The sequence below is a fragment of the Canis lupus genome, chromosome 19 (genome assembly GCF_003254725.2).
Source record: "Canis lupus dingo isolate Sandy chromosome 19, ASM325472v2, whole genome shotgun sequence".
NCBI classification, from domain to species: domain Eukaryota; kingdom Metazoa; phylum Chordata; class Mammalia; order Carnivora; family Canidae; genus Canis; species Canis lupus.
Window position 1 is genome coordinate 1,262,807 of NC_064261.1, and position 21,400 is coordinate 1,284,206.

Here is a 21,400-nt window from a genome sequence, read left to right on the forward strand (position 1 = left end):
AGGGAGTGGACCTCGAGGGGAATGTATGGTATCTGGACAAGCTTAGACCTTTAACTCCTGTTAAGCCATCCCAAGACCGTGGTGTGGTCCAAAATATCTCTACTACTTTTCTCTTGGCAGAAGCTGTCACATGATGTTTCTAGCAGTTGTTTTGGCAAAAGCAGTGGAAAACTGAAGAGCATACATACAGGGGTCTCTTTAAAGAATTTATAATACATATTAAATAGTGTTCTGAGTTGACAGGTCTACTGTATGATCATAAATGTATCTTCTATATAAAGAAAAATTTGGCATCAGTGAAAACAAGCCGAAAGAGATGGACTCTTTCCCATAGCTGGAGTAAGTAAGTGTGCAGAATTATTAGCATCGTATCTCTTCTATAGGGAAGAAACCTAAAAAAAAATTGGCACAAGCATTCATTATTTATGATTCATTGTCCAGTATTTGGTGCATGAATACCATGCTTACTTTTATGTGAAGATGATAAAAAAATCTCCCCATTATCAACGTAGTAAGAATTTTGAGTTACGAACATTTTATCTGGTCTTTTTTTTGTAACCAGTGCAATAAATCTGCATGGTAGTGGGAAGTTGGGCCATATTTTTTTTTTTCATTTTTTTAAGTCATGTTCTACTATGTGATAGTTTAAGATACAGAGTAGGTGTTCTTGCTTTATGCATAGTAAGTGTTTAATAAGGAATGCTGCTGGATCAGATTCGGTTGTTTGTAGGGTGGATCCCACTATAGCTACATTGAGATCCTGATTTAGTACAAATGTTCGGAGACCTAGGAGTTTCAAAAAATCATGTCCTATAACATAAAAGTTAGATGGGAGGGATCCCTGGGTGGCGCAGCGGTTTGGCGCCTGCCTTTGGCCCAGGGTGCGATCCTGGAGACCCGGGATCAAATCCCACATCGGGCTCCCGGTGCATGGAGCCTGCTTCTCCCTCTGCCTGTGTCTCTGCCTCTCTCTCTCTCACTGTGTGACTATCATAAATAAATAAAAATTAAAAAAAAATGACTAATAAAAATTAGATGGGAGACACAGTTGGGATTTTCTTTTGGATGATCAAGTTGCCTTATTTTTTTATTTTCTTAATTTATCCCTGGTATTTTCCTTAAAAACAGCATTTTCCACAGAGTCCTTGTATAATATGTACCAGGTGGTCAGAAGAGAGTTCTGGAGCTCATTAATCAAATGGCCCTTGATTTCTGCCGAAGCTACTTCAGTGAAGATATGTATTTAAACACATTGAAAAGCATTAAAATAAAAATAATATAGTCAAAAGTGGAAAGACTAGTTTTCAGATAACAAAATGAAAAATTTTGTAACTTGATTCACAATAACAGATTTTCTGAAAATAGTTATTATTTTATAGGAAGCAAGAAAAATGAAGAATTCTTACCAGATTTGAGAGCTACAAAAATTCTATATGATTTTGAAGGAATAAAACAGAGGTTTAAAAGCAGCAAATATACTGGGTATAGATAAACCAAGTAATTGAATTTACTTAGGTTACTAAGAAAAAAAATTGGACTTTTCAGAGATTGAGTTTTTGTCTTACTGTAAAAGAATGCATTTATATTCCTGATCATGTAAGCTATATTGGAATTCATGAGATCCCATATATGCTTTAACCTAACTGACACTCTGTTGAATTCAGAGCATACTTTTCTTCTTCTCCAACTCTAAAGATGGAACAGTACAGGTTGTAGTAAAATTCTTATATCTTTAAAACATTGTCACTTTAGAAATTAAGGAGATATCATGGTTTCTTTTATTGGCTGCCTTATATTTCAGATGAAAGAAAATATATCTGATGAAGCCTAATGTCCAAAACATATAGAGAAATCATAAAACTCAACAGCAAAGGAACTAATCAGATTAAAAAATGAGCAGAGGATCTGAATAAACATTTTTCTAAAGAAGACCTACCGACAGCCAACCAGTACATGAAAAGATGCTCATTATAACTAATCATCAGGGAAATGCAAATGAAAACCACAATGAACTGTCACCTCATACCTATTGGAATGGCTGCTGTCAAATAAACAAGAAATAACAAGTATTAGAGAGCATGTGTAGAAAAAAGGGAGCTCTTGGGCACTCTTAGTAGGAATGTAAATTGGTATAGGCTCTATGGAAAACAGGGTGGAGGTTCCTCAGAAGATTAAAAATAGAACTATCGTATGATCCAGCAAATCCACTTCTGGGGAAATATATCCAAAGGAAATGAAAACACTAACTTGAAAAGATATGTGGTACCCTCGTGTTCATAGCTGCATAACCAAGATGTGGAAACAACCTAAGTGTCCCCTGATAGTTGAATGGATAAGGAAAATATGACCTAGGGCAGCCCCAGTGGCCCAGCAGTTTGGCGCCGCCTTTGGCCCCGGGTGTGATTCCAGGGGGATCGAGTCCCACATCGGGCTCCCTATAGGGAGCCTGGTTCTCCCTCTGCCTGTGTCTCTGCCTCTCTCTGTCTGTCATGAATAAATAAATAAAATCTTTAAAAAAAAGAAAATATGACATATATATATATATGATATATATATCAGCCATAAAAAAGAATGAAAGGAATATTATGCTGAGATCAGTCAGATAGAGAAAGATAAATAGCATGTGATCTCTCTTATATGTGGAATCTAAAAAATAATAAAGCTAAAAAACCAAGCTCATAAATACAGAGAACAAGTTGGGGGTTGCCAGAGGCAGAGGGTGGCAGTGGTTGAAATGGGTGAAGTCAAAAGGTACACGTTTCCAGTTATAAAATAGGTAAATGTTGGGGATATAAGGTACAATATGATGACTATAGTTAATACTGTATTTGAAAGTTAATAAGAGAATACACCTTAAAAGTTTCCATCGCAAGAAGAAAAATCATAACTATGATGATGACAGATGTTAACTAGACTTATTGTGGTGATCATTTGGGAATATAGTAAACAAACGTTGAATCATTACATTGTACACCTGAAACTAATGAAACGTATGTCAGTCACACTTCAATAAAAAAGAAAGAAAATAGATACAATTAATTCTACCTGTGGATCTGTGATATAATCTAATTGATGAAGCTTAGAGATAATGTTTATGTTAAAAATACAATCCCTTTGGACATACGACTCTAGATTTCATTTTTTCTTTTTAACTGGGCATACAACTCTAGATTTTAAATATTTTCTCTCAACGTACTGGAAATAGTCTACTGTCTTCTGGCTTCTCTTGATGCTTTTGAAAAGTAAACACTTTGGCTAATTGTTGTTAGTGGGGAGGTAGGTATACCAGAAGCTTTAAATCTGGTTATTGAAGAATATGGGGTGTTTGGCATCACGGTTTCTGATATAGCATCAATTCTGATAATGAAAATGTCTCAAGTATACTTTTGAGAATGGATGATTGCAGAGGAATGGATGAATAGATCCTCATTTTAATGTTCAGAAAACTATTGTATATTGATCCAAGCAGTGGCCGAATCTCAGTAAACTTCTAAAAGGAATTTTACCCTATATGTTGAGGAGACCTGGCCCATATAACCCATGCTGCATTTTAATATCCAGTTTTGTTTTAAATCAGCTTTACTGGTAAACTGGAGCCAAATAACTATAGATATTTGGGGTGCTTGGGTGGCTCAGTTGGTTAAGCGTCTGCCTTTGGCTCAGGTCATGATTTCAGAGTCCTGAGATCAAACCCTGCATCAGGCTCCTTCCTAAGCAGAGAGCCTGCTTCTCTCTCTGTCCCTCACCCTACTCATGCTTTCTCTCTCACACACACTCTGTCTCTCTCTTAAATAAATAAATAAATAAATAAATAAATAAATAAATAAATAAATACATCTTTACCAAAAAAAAAATTATAGATACTTGACTGGCAATTGGCCTGATATTTTATTGCCCATTAAGCTTTGGTGTATGAGTGTAACCAAGGCCTTCATTGCTCAACGGCAGTGGAAATAAATGGCTTGGGAGTGTGGTACAAGTGCTGGCCCCATGAAAAAAAAAAGGATCAGGTGTTATCTTCATATTTTGCCCTCCAGTTTTGCCCTAAATCTTTTAAAATCCTTGATAGCATAATCTTGTTACTTCTTCCCTAATCACTTCCCACACACAAACAGAGTTTGTTCACAGCCTCTTTGTCTTGCTTCTGGTGATATTAGGAAAATATGTTATTGACTTGTTGGCACTAAGGTATGCATAAGATTTGAATTGTAATAGCTCTTAAGCAAAGGAATGAACCTTTCTGGCATTTAAGAAATAAAACATTTTTAGTAGTGGGGACATTTGAAATCTCTGAAATAACATATCAGTTCTCACCTACTGCATAAGTGAGCAAAGTTGACTAATAATGATCAGAAATTCAGAAATATATATATATATATATAGTGTGTGTGTGTATTATATATAGATACGTATTTATAAATACACATGCTTTAACAAAATCTTTAGAAAAGAAAGAAATTAATAGGTGGTAAACTAGAGAACAAGAATAACCACATTTATGAATTGGAATTTGATGTATCATTTTTAAATTCAATAAAGACTGAAAAAAATAGAAGAACAAAATTCTTAGAAATTCAAATACACTAATGAATTATGATAAAAACAAATTTTTGAATAAATAAGTAATTAGCAGTGGTACACCGATTAATGATTTTGTTAATAGATCTTTATATAATGGGCATATGTTTGTAATTTAACTACTAAACTTATTTTTTCTTCCCTCCCAGTGCTAAAGAACCCAGTGTGTAAATTATATAGATTTCCCACATCTGACAATAAGTGGATGCGAATCCGGGAGCAGATGTCAGAGAGCATACTTTCTTTTCATATTCCTAAGGAATTGATTTCTCTTCACATAAAAGAAGACTTGTGTAGGTAAGAGAAAATAATTCATGATTGTCTCATGCTATTTTTTCTCTAAGCCATTTTTTCTTAAACTATGATTATAACATAAAAATCTAGACTTGCACTGTCTAGTATTGGTGGCCATTAACCCTGTATGGCTGTTAATCATTTGAAATTTCCAGTCCATTTTAAGATACTCTTTAAGTATAAAATACATATTTTGAATTCTTATCATACAAGCAAAATATCTGACTTATAATGAAATATTAAAATTTGGTGTTATATTGGGGTTAAATAAAATATATTAATTTCACCTTGCTTTTTTTTTCACCTTGCTTTTTTTAACTTTAAAAATGTGACTACTAGAAAATTTTAAATTACATATATGACTCTCATTTATGGCTTACATTATATTTCTATTGTATTTCTGAGAAAGGAGTAAGAGAAAGAAAAAAAAGAGCCTAGATTTTAGAGAAAACCAGATGAGAAAATAGGTTGTAAGGAAACAACCTAGATTTAGGGAAATAAGGATTGAAAGAGGGGCAAGGAGAGATATCTGACAGTAGCTGAATGAGGATAATCAGACCATAAAAATCAGACAACATGGGGATCCGTGGGTGGCTCAGGGGTTTAGCGCCTGCCTTCGGCCCAGGGCGTGATCCTGGAGACCCAGGATCGAGTCCCACATCGGGCTCCCTGCGTGGAGCCTGCTTCTCCCTCCTCCTGTGTCTTTGCCTCTCTCTCTCTCTCTCTCTCTCTCTCTCTCTCTCTGTGTCTATCATGAATAAAAACAAATAAAAATAAATTAAAAAAAAATCAGACAGCACTATTGACTAGGGACAAGAACGTGTTCAGGAACCTAAGCAGACTACCTACAAGAGCTGGCTGCAAGCACGATTTCACGTAAGCCAAATTATTCAATATTATCCTTACCCAGAGCTGGTACTAAGCATATATGATGAGGAAAACAAATCCCCAGGAAAGAAGAGCAAACTTACGGAATTTGGATCTTTGAAGTCATAAAAGAATCATCAACCTCAGCGTTGTTGCACTCGAGGTTATAGGACACGGAGAACCGCTCCTGCTAGTATCGTATAAAGATCGCGTTTCATGCGGGAGGTTCGGGGAGGATAACTGTTCTCCCCAAGTGTCATAGCCTAAGGAAGGAATCCACAGACAGAGAGTTCGAGGTCACGCATAGCACCTTTATTCCCTCCGAGAAGCACAGGAGAGGAGGTACTAGAGGGGGCTCAGAAGTTAGAGTTAGGCCTTGCCCGAAAAGTGGCCCCTGACATCTGCATCTAAGTTAGCCAGTCCTATATTCTCACTAAAATATCTGAATCATGCCAGTCCCTCTGGCCTGCAAAGTTTCTGTTGAAAAATCCAGTGACAGCCTTACGGGGTTCCCTTGCACGTTACTGTTTTCTCTTCTCTTGATGGTTTTAAAATTGTCTCTGTGTCACTCACCACATTTGCCATTTTAATTACTATGTGTCTCGGTGTAGACGCCCTTGGGTTGATCTTGTTGGTGGGATTTCTGTGCCTCCTAGAGCTAGATTTTTGTTTCTTTCTCCAAATTTGGGAGATTTTCAGCTATTATTTTCTCCAAAAGTTTTCTGCCCCCTTCTTTCTCTTTTCTTCTTCTGGGATCCACATAACCTACCCACACTAATTCAAAGACATGCACGCACCTTTGTAGTTACGGCAGCATTATTTACGGTAGCCAAGTGTGGAGGCAACGTAAGTATCCATCAGTAGGCGAATGGATAAAGCAGATTAAATATATATATTTGTCATAAATGGCAAGATTTCATTCTTTTTTATGGCTAATTCTAGTGTATAGTATATATTAGCCATAAAAAAGAATGAAATCTTGCCATTTATGACAAATGGGTGGATCTAGAGAGTATAATAGTAAATGATATAAGCCATTCAGAAGGCAAATACCATATGATTTCACTCATATGTGGAGTTTAAGAAGCAAAACAAATGAGCTAATTAAAAAAAAAAGAGACAAACCAAAAAAATAAACTCTTAACTATAGAGAAGAAACAGATGGTTACCAGAGGGGAGGAGGTCATGGGGGAGATTAATAGGTGAAAGGGAGAATAGTACACTTACTGTGATGAGCATTGAGTAATGTATGGAATTGTTGAATCACTGTATTGTACACCTGGAATGAATATAAAACTGTATGTTAACTACACTAGAATTAAAATTTAAAAAACTTACAAAGATACAAAAAGTGGAAAATTGTGATCCTTCACAAAACATGGAAATCTATTAACATTATTAAATACATTATTAAAATATAAAAATAATACTACATTATTATACTCCATACCCTTTATGATATAATGACTAATTATTAGGATAATGTTTTGGGGTTGAAAATCTTTTCTTGTTTTGAAGTTTTTGTTTTTATTTGTTTTTGTTTGTGTGTTTGTTTTTGAGGCAAAGAGAGAGCACAAACATGGGGAGGGACAAAGGAGAGGGAGAGGGAGAAACAGGCTCCTATTGAGTAAGAAGCCTGACTTTCGGCTCGATCCCAGGAACCCCGGAATCACAACCTGAGCCAAAGGCAGCCACTCAACCACTGAGACCCCCCAGGTGCCCAGGGTTGAAAGTCTTAGTTGATGGACCACTAATGCTATTTCATTTTAAAATACAGCAAGCTAGTGATAAAGAGAATTATAAAGTGAATGAAGAGAAAGACCCCTACTATTACCCTAGTCTCTGGGTTGTTTTTTTTTGTTTTTTTAAAGATTGATTGATTGATTGATTTGAAGGGACAGGTAGGGACAGAGGGAAAGGGAGAGAATCCCAAGCAGACTCTCTGCTGAGCACAGAGCCAGTTATGGGGCTCCATCTCACAACCCAAGATCCTGACCAGAGCTGAAATCAAGAGTCAGACACTTGGGACGCATGGGTGGCTCAGTGGTTGAGCACCCGCCTTCAGCCCAGGGCGTGATCCTGGGTGCCGGGATTGAGTCCCACATCGGGTCCCTGCATGGAGCCTGCTTCTCCCTTTGCCTGTGTCTCTCATGAATAAATAAATAAAATCTTAAAAAAAAAAAAAAAAAAGAGTCAAACACTTAACTGGCTGAGCCACCCAGGTGCCCCACCTGGGTCTGTCTTTAGTCATCAGTTTAGAGATTCCCTCAAAGGCCGAGCAGCTGACCTTCGGCATGTCGACTACTGTCGAGTCCTGCACGGTGCTGCCTTCAACCCCTCTCTCCACTCCTGTTCCTATCTCTCCGTCTACCTGTTCACTGGCAGTGAATTGCAAAGGGAAATAAAGAAAGAGTAGGGAAAAAGGAGAAAGCAGCCTTTTCCATGTATCATCTGCTTTCTCCACCACCTTTTCTATGTATATTTATTCAACCTTTTATTATGAGAACCATAGGAAAATCATGTCTTGGGAAAGGAAGAGGGAGACGTTCTGTTTTCAAAGTACTCAGCGTAACACCTTTTTTTTTGAGAAATTTACTAAATGACTTCATAATCACAATACATAAGGGATTGGAATTAAAAAGCAATTTTAGTAGGCATAACTATAATTAGTTTTATTATTTTTTAATACACCAAAGTGTTTCCACTTACCCTGTTCTCTTTTCTTTGTATCTTTTTTTTTTTTTTTTCTGTACATTTGCAGAAAAAAATAATGTAGAAGGGGCTAGTGGGCAGTTTTGGTGGAGACCGAAGAAAGGGGCCTCCAAACAGGAAGTTCCATTGCTAAGAACAAAACTAGGAACTCTCATCAGTATACACTAGAAATTGTTCAGAGGAGAAAGAGCCCATTTCAATACTATAAAACCAAACTATATAAAAACCTGATGGATCTGAAAATTGACGAGGCACTGTGAAGAGGAGCCTAACCACATATCATGTGCTTTCTCCACCTTTTCTGTATAAAGCTCTTATAATTAGTTTTTAAAAATCAAAAAATACATCTTTAACATTTTGTAAAGAGGAAGAGAGGGGGGAAAAATCACGCTGAAGACCTCAAAAGGGAAATAGAAAAACTGACAAGCCGTTGCATTACAGTGTAGGAAAGTGTGGGTATCATGAAACAGAATCAGAAATCCACAAGGAAAGAATTACCATCCTTTAGGGAAAATGCTGTAAAGTGGAGGGAATAATGAAACTTAAAAATGAAGCAACCAAATGAAGTCCCCAAAGCCAGTAGAAAAGCACAGATCTGACGCTGAGACATGGCATCAGTAATATGGGAGACAAACATGATAAGCTCATCTCAAATGCTACATGAGGGTGAAAAATGGTCAAAATGATGAGAGAGAAGATGTCAGATGTACAAGGCATGAGAGCACACACTGGGAGTGTAGTTGGGGAAGAACAACTCATGCAAAAGCGTGAAAGAAAACATAAGTAAAAGAGCAAAAGCTTGAAAAAGACCAAAAGCTTGAAAGAAAACATAAGTAAAAACTTATGCAGCTTCAGTATTTTTTTCTTTGAAATGCTAAGATCAGGGTAACCTTCCCCTTCCCCGCAGAAGCCCATAGAATAATGTCTACAGATCTTTGAGAGGAAAAGATTGTGGCCCCACTTGACTGTATAGGGCCAGGTTCTGAATGTTTTATGAATGAAGGTGGAGGAAATGACATAAATGTGCAGGAGTGACTCAAAAATGCCACTCACAAAACTTCCTTGAAGACTTTCCTTGAAGACATGTGCCATCCAATGAGACAAAAATTTAATTAAGAATTATATTTATACAAATTGAACACCAATAAAAAATAAATTGATAAAAAAAGAATTATGTTTATACTATACTTCAAGTTGGTATAGTATAAAAATCAAATCACATCACCAAATGTATGTGACATTATATATAATATATATATATTATAATATCATATAATAATATAATAAATATATATAATAAATTAAGAATGGAAGAGTGGGCTTTGTCCCGCAAAAGAACTTACTGTATTTCTCTTGGTTGGGTGGACTCTCCAGCCTGGACACAGCTTTACTCTGCTGTTCTTTTCTCAGCTTCTTTTATTTTTATTTATTTATTTTTTTGTAAATTTATTTTTTTATTGGTGTTCAATTTGCCAACATATAGAATAACACCCAGTTCTCAGCTTCTTCTATTTTTATTATTTTTTTCGTAAATTTATTTTTTATTGGTGTTCAATTTGCCAACATACAGAATAACACCCAGTTCTCAGCTTCTTTTAATCCTAGTCTTACTCAGGAAGTATTTTACTTGCCTCAACCTCCCTCCTAAACCCCACTACGTAGATGAACTCTCTTACCTTGTTTGATGCAGACCCCGGGGGGCCATAGTGCAGTTGTCTTTCAGCACTTTGAACTGTGCAAAATGCGCCATTTGCATTCTTGGAAATCTCTCCTGGGAAAATTCTATTACATCACATTGGGCTTTTTCCGTAAAAACAATATATGCACACCATAGAAAATCGTAAAATAGCAAAATAAAAAATACAGAACATATAAAAAGAAAAAGTAAAATCCCTCTAAATTTACCACCCAGAAGGGATAATTGTGTCTTTACTTTTTATATCTACTCCCATCTCCATAAGCCTTCCTGTGGGTACCATGCTTAGTTTCCTTGCATTGATGAGTTGTACTATGAATACGTCTATGTTCCTACTATATAATGTTATGTAAAAATGTAGGCTACTAGTCAGTGGATGGAAATTATTGCATCTGGCTTTTTACTGACACATAAAACGACTAGAGGAAAAATAGGTTAGATGTACACTAGAGCATTACTTGTACATGTGCGAACATATTAACAATGGTTATTTCTGGGTGATGGATTTAGAATAGTGATTCGCTACCCAGCAATAGAAAACAAATACATAAACCCTTACAAATAACAGGAAATGAACTTGCCAGTTAGCCATATCTTGATTTCTTTTAATTTAAACGGTTAACTTTCAAAAATCAAAGTCTGTTCAAAATTTTGTTCCCCCTCAGGCTTGGTCTAAAAAATTGTAAATGACTGTTTTGTCGTTTTATTTTGTTCTGTTTTTTTTTTTTTGAAAATTACCATTTAGACTTTAGGTTTTCTCCCTTTCCTACCCCAAGAAAATATGCAGGTAAATGAGGATGGGCTTACCGTGTTCTCAGACAGCAGCGACAGAAAGATTCTTGTCTCCTTGTGGGGTCCTTTGGATGCCTAGTGGTTTCCATGATGGGATGACAGATAAGCCCTAAGATGCCGTGGGCTCCATGTGGCCTTGGGTAGACTTAGAAAGTTGGTCTTTATTTTGAGCTCAGTTCAGTATTAATACTTTTAACATTTTTGTTTAATCATTTTACATTTTAAATCATCTGGAATGTCTTCGGTTCTATATATTAATGAAACGCCAAATTAGCCACCTTCCCGAAAACTTAGTGTCTTCAATATCACTTTTTCAGTGTTCCATTTCTTTCTCACCCGCTTATAATACTTGCCCGTTTCCATGCTCTCCATTGTCATCACTAAAGTAATTAAGAAAATCAAAGTGACAACAGAATTACCTTCAAAAGAACTGACATGTTTGGAATAGTTGCTCTTCACCTTCAAGAATATGGCCTGCTAAAATCTTTTCATGCACCCCAACACACCGCTGTAGTTTTTCATGTAGCTTTTGTATGCTTATTGTGAGTATTAATATACTTAACTGATTTTTTGAAAGAGAATTCATGCGGACTTGTCGATTCTCCTCTTCCTGTTGTCTCGGTTAGTGATGAGTCTGTATTATCTTCTTTCTTTTTTTGAGACAGACGGCTTGCGTGGACTACATACACTTTTGTTTCTGTTTTGTTTCTTTTTCTCTTTTTGGAGGTACAATCAACATATGACATTATATTAATTTCAAGCGTACAGCGTAAGGGACTCATTTATTCCTTCTCTTTTTTTTTTTGTTTTTTTTTGTTGTTTTTTCATTTATTCCTTCTCTACTGTTCTCTCCACCTGCTCTAATCCCAGCCACCAGCATGTTTTGCCTGTGATACTACAATGGTCTATTTTTTTTAATAAATTTATTTTTTATTGGTGTTCAATTTGTCAACATACAGAATAACACCCAGTGCTCATCCCGTCAAGTGCCCACCTCAGTAGTCTATTAATGGCTTTTCTGCCTGTGGCTTTGTCTTCTAAAAATGCATGGCTCACATTACAGACTCATGCAACCTGATTGAAAATATTAAAAAATATATATATTTCCAGATTTCCAATAGGAGATTCCTTAAGACAGCCTAGATATTTAACCTCTCGAGACCCATACTAGGATTATGCGGTGGGAAGGGAGAAGGGGGAGTCTCTGCTTACAAGGTACTCCGTGTGACACCTTGCTTTTGAGGAGTTTACTAAAGGGTTTCCTAGTCATGATGCGTAAGGGGTTGGTATTTAGAAGCAAATCAGTTGCTTTGATCTGGGCTTCCTGAAGGATGGGGGAAATGACAGCTGGCTTATGACGGAAAAGGACAGGAGAGTGACATGTGAAAGACAACTCGGAGATCCTAAGGACATAGAAAGGGTGTGTTTATGTGTGTTTCTGCCCATGTTTATAATGCTTTAAGTTTTACAGTCTTTCAGCTTGGGTTGCACACAGACAAGTTATGTAGGTCTTGCCAAACTACCACCCATAAAATTTTTATGGCTTGTTTTAGTGTTGCCACATATTTTGTTTACGTTGAGTGTTTTCTTTGGATTTTGTCCTACTTCAAAGGTCTGCTGTGCCCAGTCTACACTGAAATATGTTAGTTACCAGATAAAATGATGGTGCTTGTAGAGCTGAAGCTTCATGACAGCTCTGGAGGTAGTATTAAATCATGGTGTGTACACGTATGCATTTAGATGGAAGGTTCTGTGACCATATAGTGTGTGGCTTTACCAAAAAAGTATACATTTCCACACTGTAAGATGATATTTGAAGACCTATCTTGGTACAAAAAGTTTTAAAAAATCAAGTCTTCAGTGAAATTGAACCTCATGAAAAAAAAAATTAAAAAAAAAACAAATTGAACCTCATGATCCATAAAACTTTCTCCAGGAAAAGAAATAGTTTGTTGTATACCATATATTTTTCTATTTTGATCCCAGGGGTGGGGAAAGACAGAAACTTTATGGCGTGTATGTTGGGAGTTTAGAAGAAAAGAAAGAATATTTTATAAGAGTTAACTTTAAGACTTTCTTAGTTTTTGTATGAAACATATAAATACGGTGTGTGTGACACAGAGAAACAGCGTTGTAAATAAAATATAAAAAAAATACCAAAATACTTCAGTAGGGAAAAATGTGATAGTGTTCGGAACATACAAAGTTTTATCACCACTTCTTTGGGAGAAGGTACAGGCTTCGTCTTATATATTAGGGTTTGTAAATATTGTCCATATACTAAGTTTGTAGTGATAAAATATCTTATATCAACAAAGATAATTTTTCAACACTGTATTTTCAAGGTTCTGTAGTCCATATTCAAGAGGTATGCTCTGGAACTGCAAGTAACTATATAGATATGTGCCCATATCCTAAGTCTATATCTTGAACATAGTATATTTTTAAATATGAAAAAGATTGTTGGTTAAGATATTTTGAAATCCTAGGCTTAAAGCCTAGTTACTGCACAGAGACAGATGTTTGAGACATGTTCTACATGCTTACTTAAATATTATCATATATTGTTAAATTGGTTTCCTAAGCGTTTATATCTAGTTTGAGAGAAATGCAGAAAATATTTCTCACTTCATACCTCATCTTAATGCATTTTAGGAAGCACGTAAAAAAGTTCATTTTATTTCAAACCGATAGCACTACAGCAGCACGTTTTTTTTTAAGGTGTTAAAATTATATATTAGGAATTATAAACTAGAACTAGAATATATTCAGGTAAATTCTTTTTCAAAAATGACCTCAATTATACAAAAAAGATATGCAGTAGGATCGTACGACTTAGTGACTCAGCCTGTCCATTTGACATAGTCTAATATTCTGAAGTGTAGTGTATGTACTTTGTTCCGAGACTTATCACCAGACGAGGCCTCCCCCTATGTGGCCTACCAGGTGGCCAGGACCCTGTGTCTGCTTCCATCTCCAGCCTCGATCCAGCCCTGTTTTTTCTGGGTGGCCAAGCACATGCCTTTTGAGAGATCTATCAACATTTGCATACTTGAAGGAAATAGAGGAGCACAGAAAATCTTTACTGACCTTAAAGAAACATTGATTGGTGGGAAAAGTGATAGGGAGCCAGCTATGCTGTTTAAGCCTCATATCTATCAAATAGACCTGGAACCAGCGAATCTCGTGGATGTTTTTATAGCGTTCTCTTTCACTCTGTTTCTCTTTGTATTTTTTTTTTTCCTGTCTCTCTTGCTTGCTCTCTTTCAGAAAAAAATTTAAGTCCTAAAGATCTAAAGATGAGGAGTTTAAAAATATTATGTGAGGACTTCCCTGGCAGTTCGTGCCTGATTAGTGTTATTTCTCCTGTTCGTTTTTCTCCATGCAGTGTTGATGCTCAGTTGGAATACTATACGGTGGGCTACTTATCGGGGGATGTGCACTGGCCCAACGTCTCCCCGTATTGAGGCCAGATGCTGGGTGCCATTAGGTTCATCATTATGCATTCTTGCAACGAGAGGTCCTGCAGAGGGCTTAGTATCCTCAAGCTGGTGATAGAAATATGCCTTTTACTTTGCTGTTTGAATATTACAATATCTGCACAGGAAGGGCTGTGGCAAAGCTCATTTCAAGTGTGTTTTTTTTTTCTGTTGTGCCAAGATTATTCAAAATAGATCGAGCAGGGGAAAGTGTTTTATAGTGATAAAAACACAGAACTGGAATTATTTTGGACCTTAGTTCAAAGACCTCTATCTGCCACTCAATAAATGCTTATGATTATAGAAAATTACTTAATCTTTCAATTTCCAGGTTTTGATAGGTAACAACATGATCATGTGTCGTTTAAGGCTACTGTATTAATTAAATGAGCAATCAGGACAGTGCAGGGCTTTGTTTTGGGGTGTGTGTGTGTGTGTGTGTAAGTGCAGCTCTGGGTTTGAAAGCTGGCTTCCCCAAACTCCATTTAATAGCTATGTGACCTGGTACAATTTACTAACTGCTCTAAGCTACAGTTTTCTCAACTATAAAGAAGGGATTAAATAATGGGTACACGTGGTTATGCCAAGGTTTATAGTGAAGCATTGATCAAAAATGCCCGGTATGCACATACATCGGCCTGCACTGTGTGGAAGCCACGCTCACCAGCTGTGCAGAGAATCATGTACGTAGTAGCCACTCCGTGTGCAAAAGCTATTAGCGCTGTTGATCTTAGCTGAGTGCTGTAGAGCTTCAGACAGAAAGCCGCGTCTATCGTTTATTCTAATATTCTTTAGTTTACTAATCCAGCGCATCTCCTAGACACGTGCACTCTATGGTACCACAAATTCCCAGTGGGCAGAGGCAGACTGGGTCGGTCTTCAGCCACAAGGCTGGTGTGTTTGGAGCTGAGACGGTGATCTTGGAATGAGAGTCAGGCTGCAGATCAATCAGGACCATAGAAAAGGAAGAACTCGTCAATTTTCTTATGCTATTTCTATACCCAGCATATGATAAGCCCTCAGTGGTGTAATATTTTTCCTAAGAACCACTGAAACTGTTAGCAGAGAATGACGTGACTGCATTTAGAAAAAAGGAGGCGCATGTGGAGGGATAAAACAATTTAAGGGACATTGTGGTTGCCTCGGCTGACAATAACTGTGGCTTAGACCAGGCTTAGACCAGTGGGAGAGATGCAGAAATATACATACACCTGCGAGTTTTTAAGCAGCTAAAATCAACGGGACTTCTTGATGTATTATATCTGGAAGTATGGTGCTCAGGATGACTCCAGCATCCCGGCCTGGCCTGCGTGACCAAACAGATCAGTATATGTCATCGATTTAGGGAATAGTAGGTGAGCATGAGGTTTAGAAGAGAAAAAGGGAGCCTCCACTGGTTCTCACTTGAGCCGTCTGTGTCTGTGCTATCCATTACAGTAGACACTTGTATCTATTTAAACTTAAGTTAAAATTTGTTAAAATTAAAGGAAACTGAAAATTCCATCCCTTAGTTACCTTAGTCCTCTATCAGATGCTCAGGAGTCACAGATGACTAGTAGTGATCGTATTAAATAGGACAGCTATAGAACATTTCCATCATCACAGAGAGTTTTACTGGACAACCCAAATGTGGAATAACCAACAGTGGCATCTATAATTTGAAAAAGAGGGCAGCCCCGCTGGCCCAGCCGTTTAGCGCCGCCTTTGGCCCAGGGCGTGATCCTGGAGACCCAGGATCAAGTCCCGCGTTGGGCTCCCTGCATGGAGCCTGCTTCTCCCTCTGCCTCTCTCTCTCTCTCTGTGTGTCTGTCACGAATAAATGAATAAAATCTTTTAAAAAAGATAAAAAATAAAAAGAAGGGCTACAATATAAAACTCTCCCTTCTTCCTGCCCATTAGAATTTAATGTGGAGAATGAAAAGGTGAACTCTCCCCTTGCAGGTAAAAGATTTTCTCGTTCTTTTTTTCCAAGTTGTTAGTATCAAGATTCATGTCCTGTGCAGTGATTTCTAGTGGGAATGAGATTGTATAATGTTTCTAATGGAGAATCAATCTAGCCTAGTAGTTTAAAACATGGACACCAAAGACAGAGCTCCTGGGCTTAACCCCAATTCTGCTACTCATAATCTGGGAGTCCGTGAGTAAATTACTTATCTTCTTGAAGTTTCAATGTCCTCATTTATAAAGTGAGGAAACTAATAATAACACCTATTTCATTGGGCTGTTGTGCATATTGAATGAGCGAATATTTGTAAAGTTCTTATGATAGTGCTACATAAATAACCATAATAAACACTGCATAAATATTTGTTAAATCAATAGAAAATAAGTAAGAATTTTGTTCTGTTGCTGACATTCTTGGCAATACTTGTGGCCAAGGCTGGCTGGTGAGTGAACACTTCAGCAAAATATTTGAATGAGGCCTCTGTTGAGCTGGATGGAAGTTGCGTTCAGATGAGTCCCTCAGGTGAGAGATTTCAACCCTCCTATTCAGGAAGAAAGCGTACCCTGCCCCTCCCCAGGAATTAAAATGAAAAAGAGCAAGATTTGCAGTCACCAAACCTGGGCACAAGTCTTGGTTCTGCCACTTACTAGCATTGAACAAATCACTTTACTTCTCACCTCTATTCTTCTCATTCGTCTAGAGCAATGCTGTTCAATAGAGCTTCCCATGATGATGGAAATGTTCTATAGTGGACGGTCAAGGATGTTAGCCATGCGGCTGTTGCAACTGAATTTTTAATTGTACTTAGTCCAACTCTGGAACAATTATCTCCAAGGATTGCTTTGAACATAAAAAAGAGATACATTCTATACAGAAGTATTTTTGATTATCTGGAAAACTTATGGTGTCTCCCAAAGATCCCTACTGCCAAGCATTTTATGGAGCCACTCGAATGCCATCTACTCATGAAACTTAACTGCATGATCTCTGCACTCCAGACCCAGGGATGGAAATTGGAAGGAGAAACACCCAGAAATGCTTTCATTTTCTAAAATTACGGGCAGGAATAATGAAAAGGTACTGAAAGGGCCAGCACATTCTCTTGCTTTGCCAGTTGAACTCCCAAGCACAGTTCGTAATTTTTATGGGTACCCAGAATAAAAAGACATGTAATTAATAAATGTGGACTTCGGAGAAACTTCACATTATATGCCACCACTTTAAACATCAGTGGGACACTGAGCTGTAAGATATTAAAAAAAAAAAATAGATGTCACCCATGTTTAATGACTTTAAAACAGACTTCAAAGTGTAAATAAGATGTTACTTAGAGGCAAATAAACACCAAATCACCTTTATCAGGAACAGCAAATAGATTTTTACAGGTGGAATAAGACATGCTTGTTTTCCCTCATTTTCTTTAACGCCGTTACCTAAAATGAAATGGTGGAGCCTGGCTCTTTATCAGTACGCACTGCTTCTGTGATTACAACTAAATCCTTCAGTTACTGTGTCCCAATGTTAGTCTTTGCATATAACTTGGAGCCTTCCTGAGTGTGCAGTACAACAGCCACTTATTTTAATGTCAAATGAAAATCAGAGAGAATGGCTACTGAGAATAGCCAGTCATTTTTCAGTGAAATAGCGACTTAACAGGCTGCAACATTAACCACATGGTCATTTTTTTTTTAGTGCACTTTTTTTTAAAAAGCCCATGATTTATGGATGTAATTTTTATCCCCGTATGGGTTAAAGCACAGACGGTTTGAATTGTGGGTTGAACATACTGTGAAAAATACTGTGAAATGTGATATCTGTTTGAACTTTGTTCAGTTTTATGGTGTCACCCAACCACTTTATGAAATTGAAACCACCCACTAGTCATTTATGTTGTCTATTCTTTAACTAGTATTTAATTTTTTTTCCCCTAATAGGTAAAACCTGTTATGATTTCTTTTGAGTTTGATTTAAGGTCTAATTTGGCTTAATGAATGAAAGCAGCTTGGCTGTTACACTTTGCACCCGTGCGCGCCCACATGTAGTTTTAGAGTACGATAATTACCAGAAAGCTCTGGTAAAGTTGTAGAGCTATTTTTATTCTATAAAAGGGTATTGTGCAGGTCACTGTAGGGAAATATTTCTATTTACTTAGATAATAACAATTTCAAATAACACTCTAATGCCTTTTTTACTGGGCCATAGCCTTTGGTATATAAATTTTTATCAGGCTATTAGGTCTTACTACATTCTTGTAAATGAATTAACTATTATGCTCAGGTACCCTTTATTACAATGATTACTTTTCATAATTTCAGGAATTTTTGTATTTGCAGATTTTAAAGTTTTATTATTCTGGGTTCACAACAATTCTAATAAAACTAGGTGTTCACATGTGGTGCTTTGGTTCAGCACTACAGAGATTCTTGTGCATGTCCCTTAAATGGGTTAAGCATCTCTATAGTCATTTTTCTTTTGAAGAAGCCTAGAAGGGCGTTGCTGGTGGCTGATGTCAGAGAAATTAACGCCTGTGCTTTCTTCTGGGAGTTTTATGGTTTTGTGTCTCACATTTAGGTCCTTAATCCATTTTAGTTTATTTTTGTGTATAGTGTAAGAAACTGGTCCAGGAGGTTCACTCTTTTGCGTATTGGTGTCCAGTTTACCCAACAGCATTTGTTGAAGAGACTGTCTTCTTCCTCGTGCATATTCTTTCCTCTTGTTGAAGATTAACCAAGAATATCTGTAAAATATGATGAGAGAGATAAAAGACCATGGAAGAGTCTGAACCTTGTTCTCAGATTTTTCTATCCCATCCCCTTTCCCCAACTTTTTGTACCAAACAGAGAGGATCATATACCTTTGTGATGGAATCCCTGTTATAGTTGGTGTATTAGTGGGGATTCTCCAGAGAAACAGAACTAATACCGTGTGTGTATGTTGTAGAGAGACAGACAGACGGAAATAGATGGGACAGAGTTGTTGTAAGGAACTAGCTCACATAATTGTGATGGTTGGCACGTCCTAACACCTTCAGGGTGAGTCCACAGATGAAAACACAAGACAGTCTATGATATAGTGCTAATCCACAGGCCTGTGAGCTTAAAGCCTGGGAAGAGCCAGTGTTTCAATTTGAGTGCAAAGGCAAGAAAAAGCCAGTGTCCCAGTTCAAAGTCAGTCTATCAAGATATCAAGAAGAATTACCTCTTACTCAAGAATGAGTAAGATGGAATTTTGCTCTATGAGGTCTATGAGGTCTATGGGTCTGTGAGGTCTATGAGGTCTATTTGGGTCTATGACCCAAATTAGTGAGGGCAAGGTGCTTTACTCAGCATATTAATTTAAATGGTAATCTCACCCAGAAACACCTACCATAGCATTTAACTAAGTATCTGGACACTTTGTCCAGCCAAGTTGGACATATAATTTAATCATCACAGTAAAAAATGCCATATGAAGATACATTTTCAAGTCTTTCTCTATCCCTGAAGAAGACTTGACTAATCCAGAGTTTCAGAGCTAGATGATACAAAGTTGGAGGACTCAACGGTGTCTCATTTATCTATTGCATTTATTCATTTTAACTGGGGCATAACTCAACATTCTACTTTGGGATTAAATTATATTCTGACTTTATCTCAAATTTCAGGGAAATACAAGAACAACAGTCTGCAGGCAGACCTTTCATTCAGTCAGTCCACAGGCCTATATTGAACACTTTCCACGAACTAAGGACTGGAGTAGAACAAAAAGATAAACAAGACAAGTTGGCCACATTTGTGGACCTAGGGCAAATATTCCCTCTGTTGGAATTCCTCCCTGAATACATCATCAGTAGGGTTTAAAACTATGTTTTTATTTTTATTTTTTAAACTATGTTTTAAATAGAAGATGAACTTTCTCCTTTTTAAACTATATTCTATTTTAGTGATCTTAAACCAAATTTTATATTTTTTGACCAGCAGAAACTTTTTTCCCCTATAGAACTTGTGCATGGAATTTCAGTATTAATCAAAAAGAAGTTAGTTAGAGCTGGTGGTTGGCTGGGGTAAGGAAAAGGGCCTGGTGCCTGTTCATGTACCTGACTTCTCTCTTGTCAACACCCTCCTCTGTCCCTCTAGCCACAACAGCCCTGGGGGTGTAGGGAACAAAGTTTAAAAACTATTCATCTGTTTAACATTCTTGCCAATGTTTTATATGCAAAAACTTTAAAGCAGTTTTGGCTGTTTTCTTCAAGTTTCCCTAAGTCTTAACTTTGTGTTCAATTATTTCTCTTCATTCTTCATAGGCTTGTTTCTTTGTTTTCAATCTCACTTTTCTCTTTATGTTATTCAGTAGTTTTGTGTTTCAAGCATATTATGTACTTAGTAGTGCGTTCCTTTATGGGAGGTTCATAATGACTTCCAGAAACCTGCGATTTTGCTGATTAGGAAAAACATGTATTTTTGAAATACTTAAACAAGGTAAGACAAAACAAGCCATGTAGACAAAAAGTGCACGAGAAGGTTATTTCCAGAGATTGGCATGAATATTTCATTAAGTATCAAGAATATTATACTTTTACAACATCCAAAGTGTTATATTTCTCACAAAAAAAGGAGATATTTCCCAAGTAAGCCTTAGCAATCATCTGTCTCCTTTGAGATTTATTTTATCTGATTTACCTTTTATTTTTGTAGATAGCAAAGCAAAAGGGAATGGATGGCAGTAAGTGCCAAAAAAATGTTTAATGTGTAAGGGGCCTAAGCTTATTAATATTTGAATATTCAGCCTTTTCTTTCCAATGTCTTTTTGTCTACCTCTTGGACTCTAGGAGAGTCCCAGCCTGTTTCTTAAAACATTTATTTAAAGATAGAGCTCTAGTGAAAGCAAAGTAATGAATTCATGAAAGATTGTATGTGTTTAGGAAGGCAGTGGATTTTCCAGGAAGACATTTTTGCTGTTATTGTTGTAAAGTTGCAATTGAAGGAGACAGCTTTTGAAAGCAGAAGTTGTTGTTACTGTGAATAATTGAGAATGTTTATAGTTGGGAATGAGTATTTT

At 36.9% G+C, this 21,400-nt stretch overlaps 1 protein-coding gene across 15 annotated transcripts in view; it reads left to right on the plus strand.

Annotated features, from left to right (window-relative positions):
- INPP4B (inositol polyphosphate-4-phosphatase type II B) overlaps nt 1–21,400 on the plus strand; it is a 707,387-nt gene that overhangs the window by 516,639 nt on the left and 169,348 nt on the right. For all 15 annotated transcript variants that reach the window (XM_035702054.2, XM_025462335.3, XM_049097162.1 and 12 more), the window contains one exon: nt 4,728–4,875. In XM_035702054.2, the coding sequence (XP_035557947.1) occupies nt 4,728–4,875 (148 nt within the window). The remainder of the gene's footprint in view (nt 1–4,727; nt 4,876–21,400) is intronic.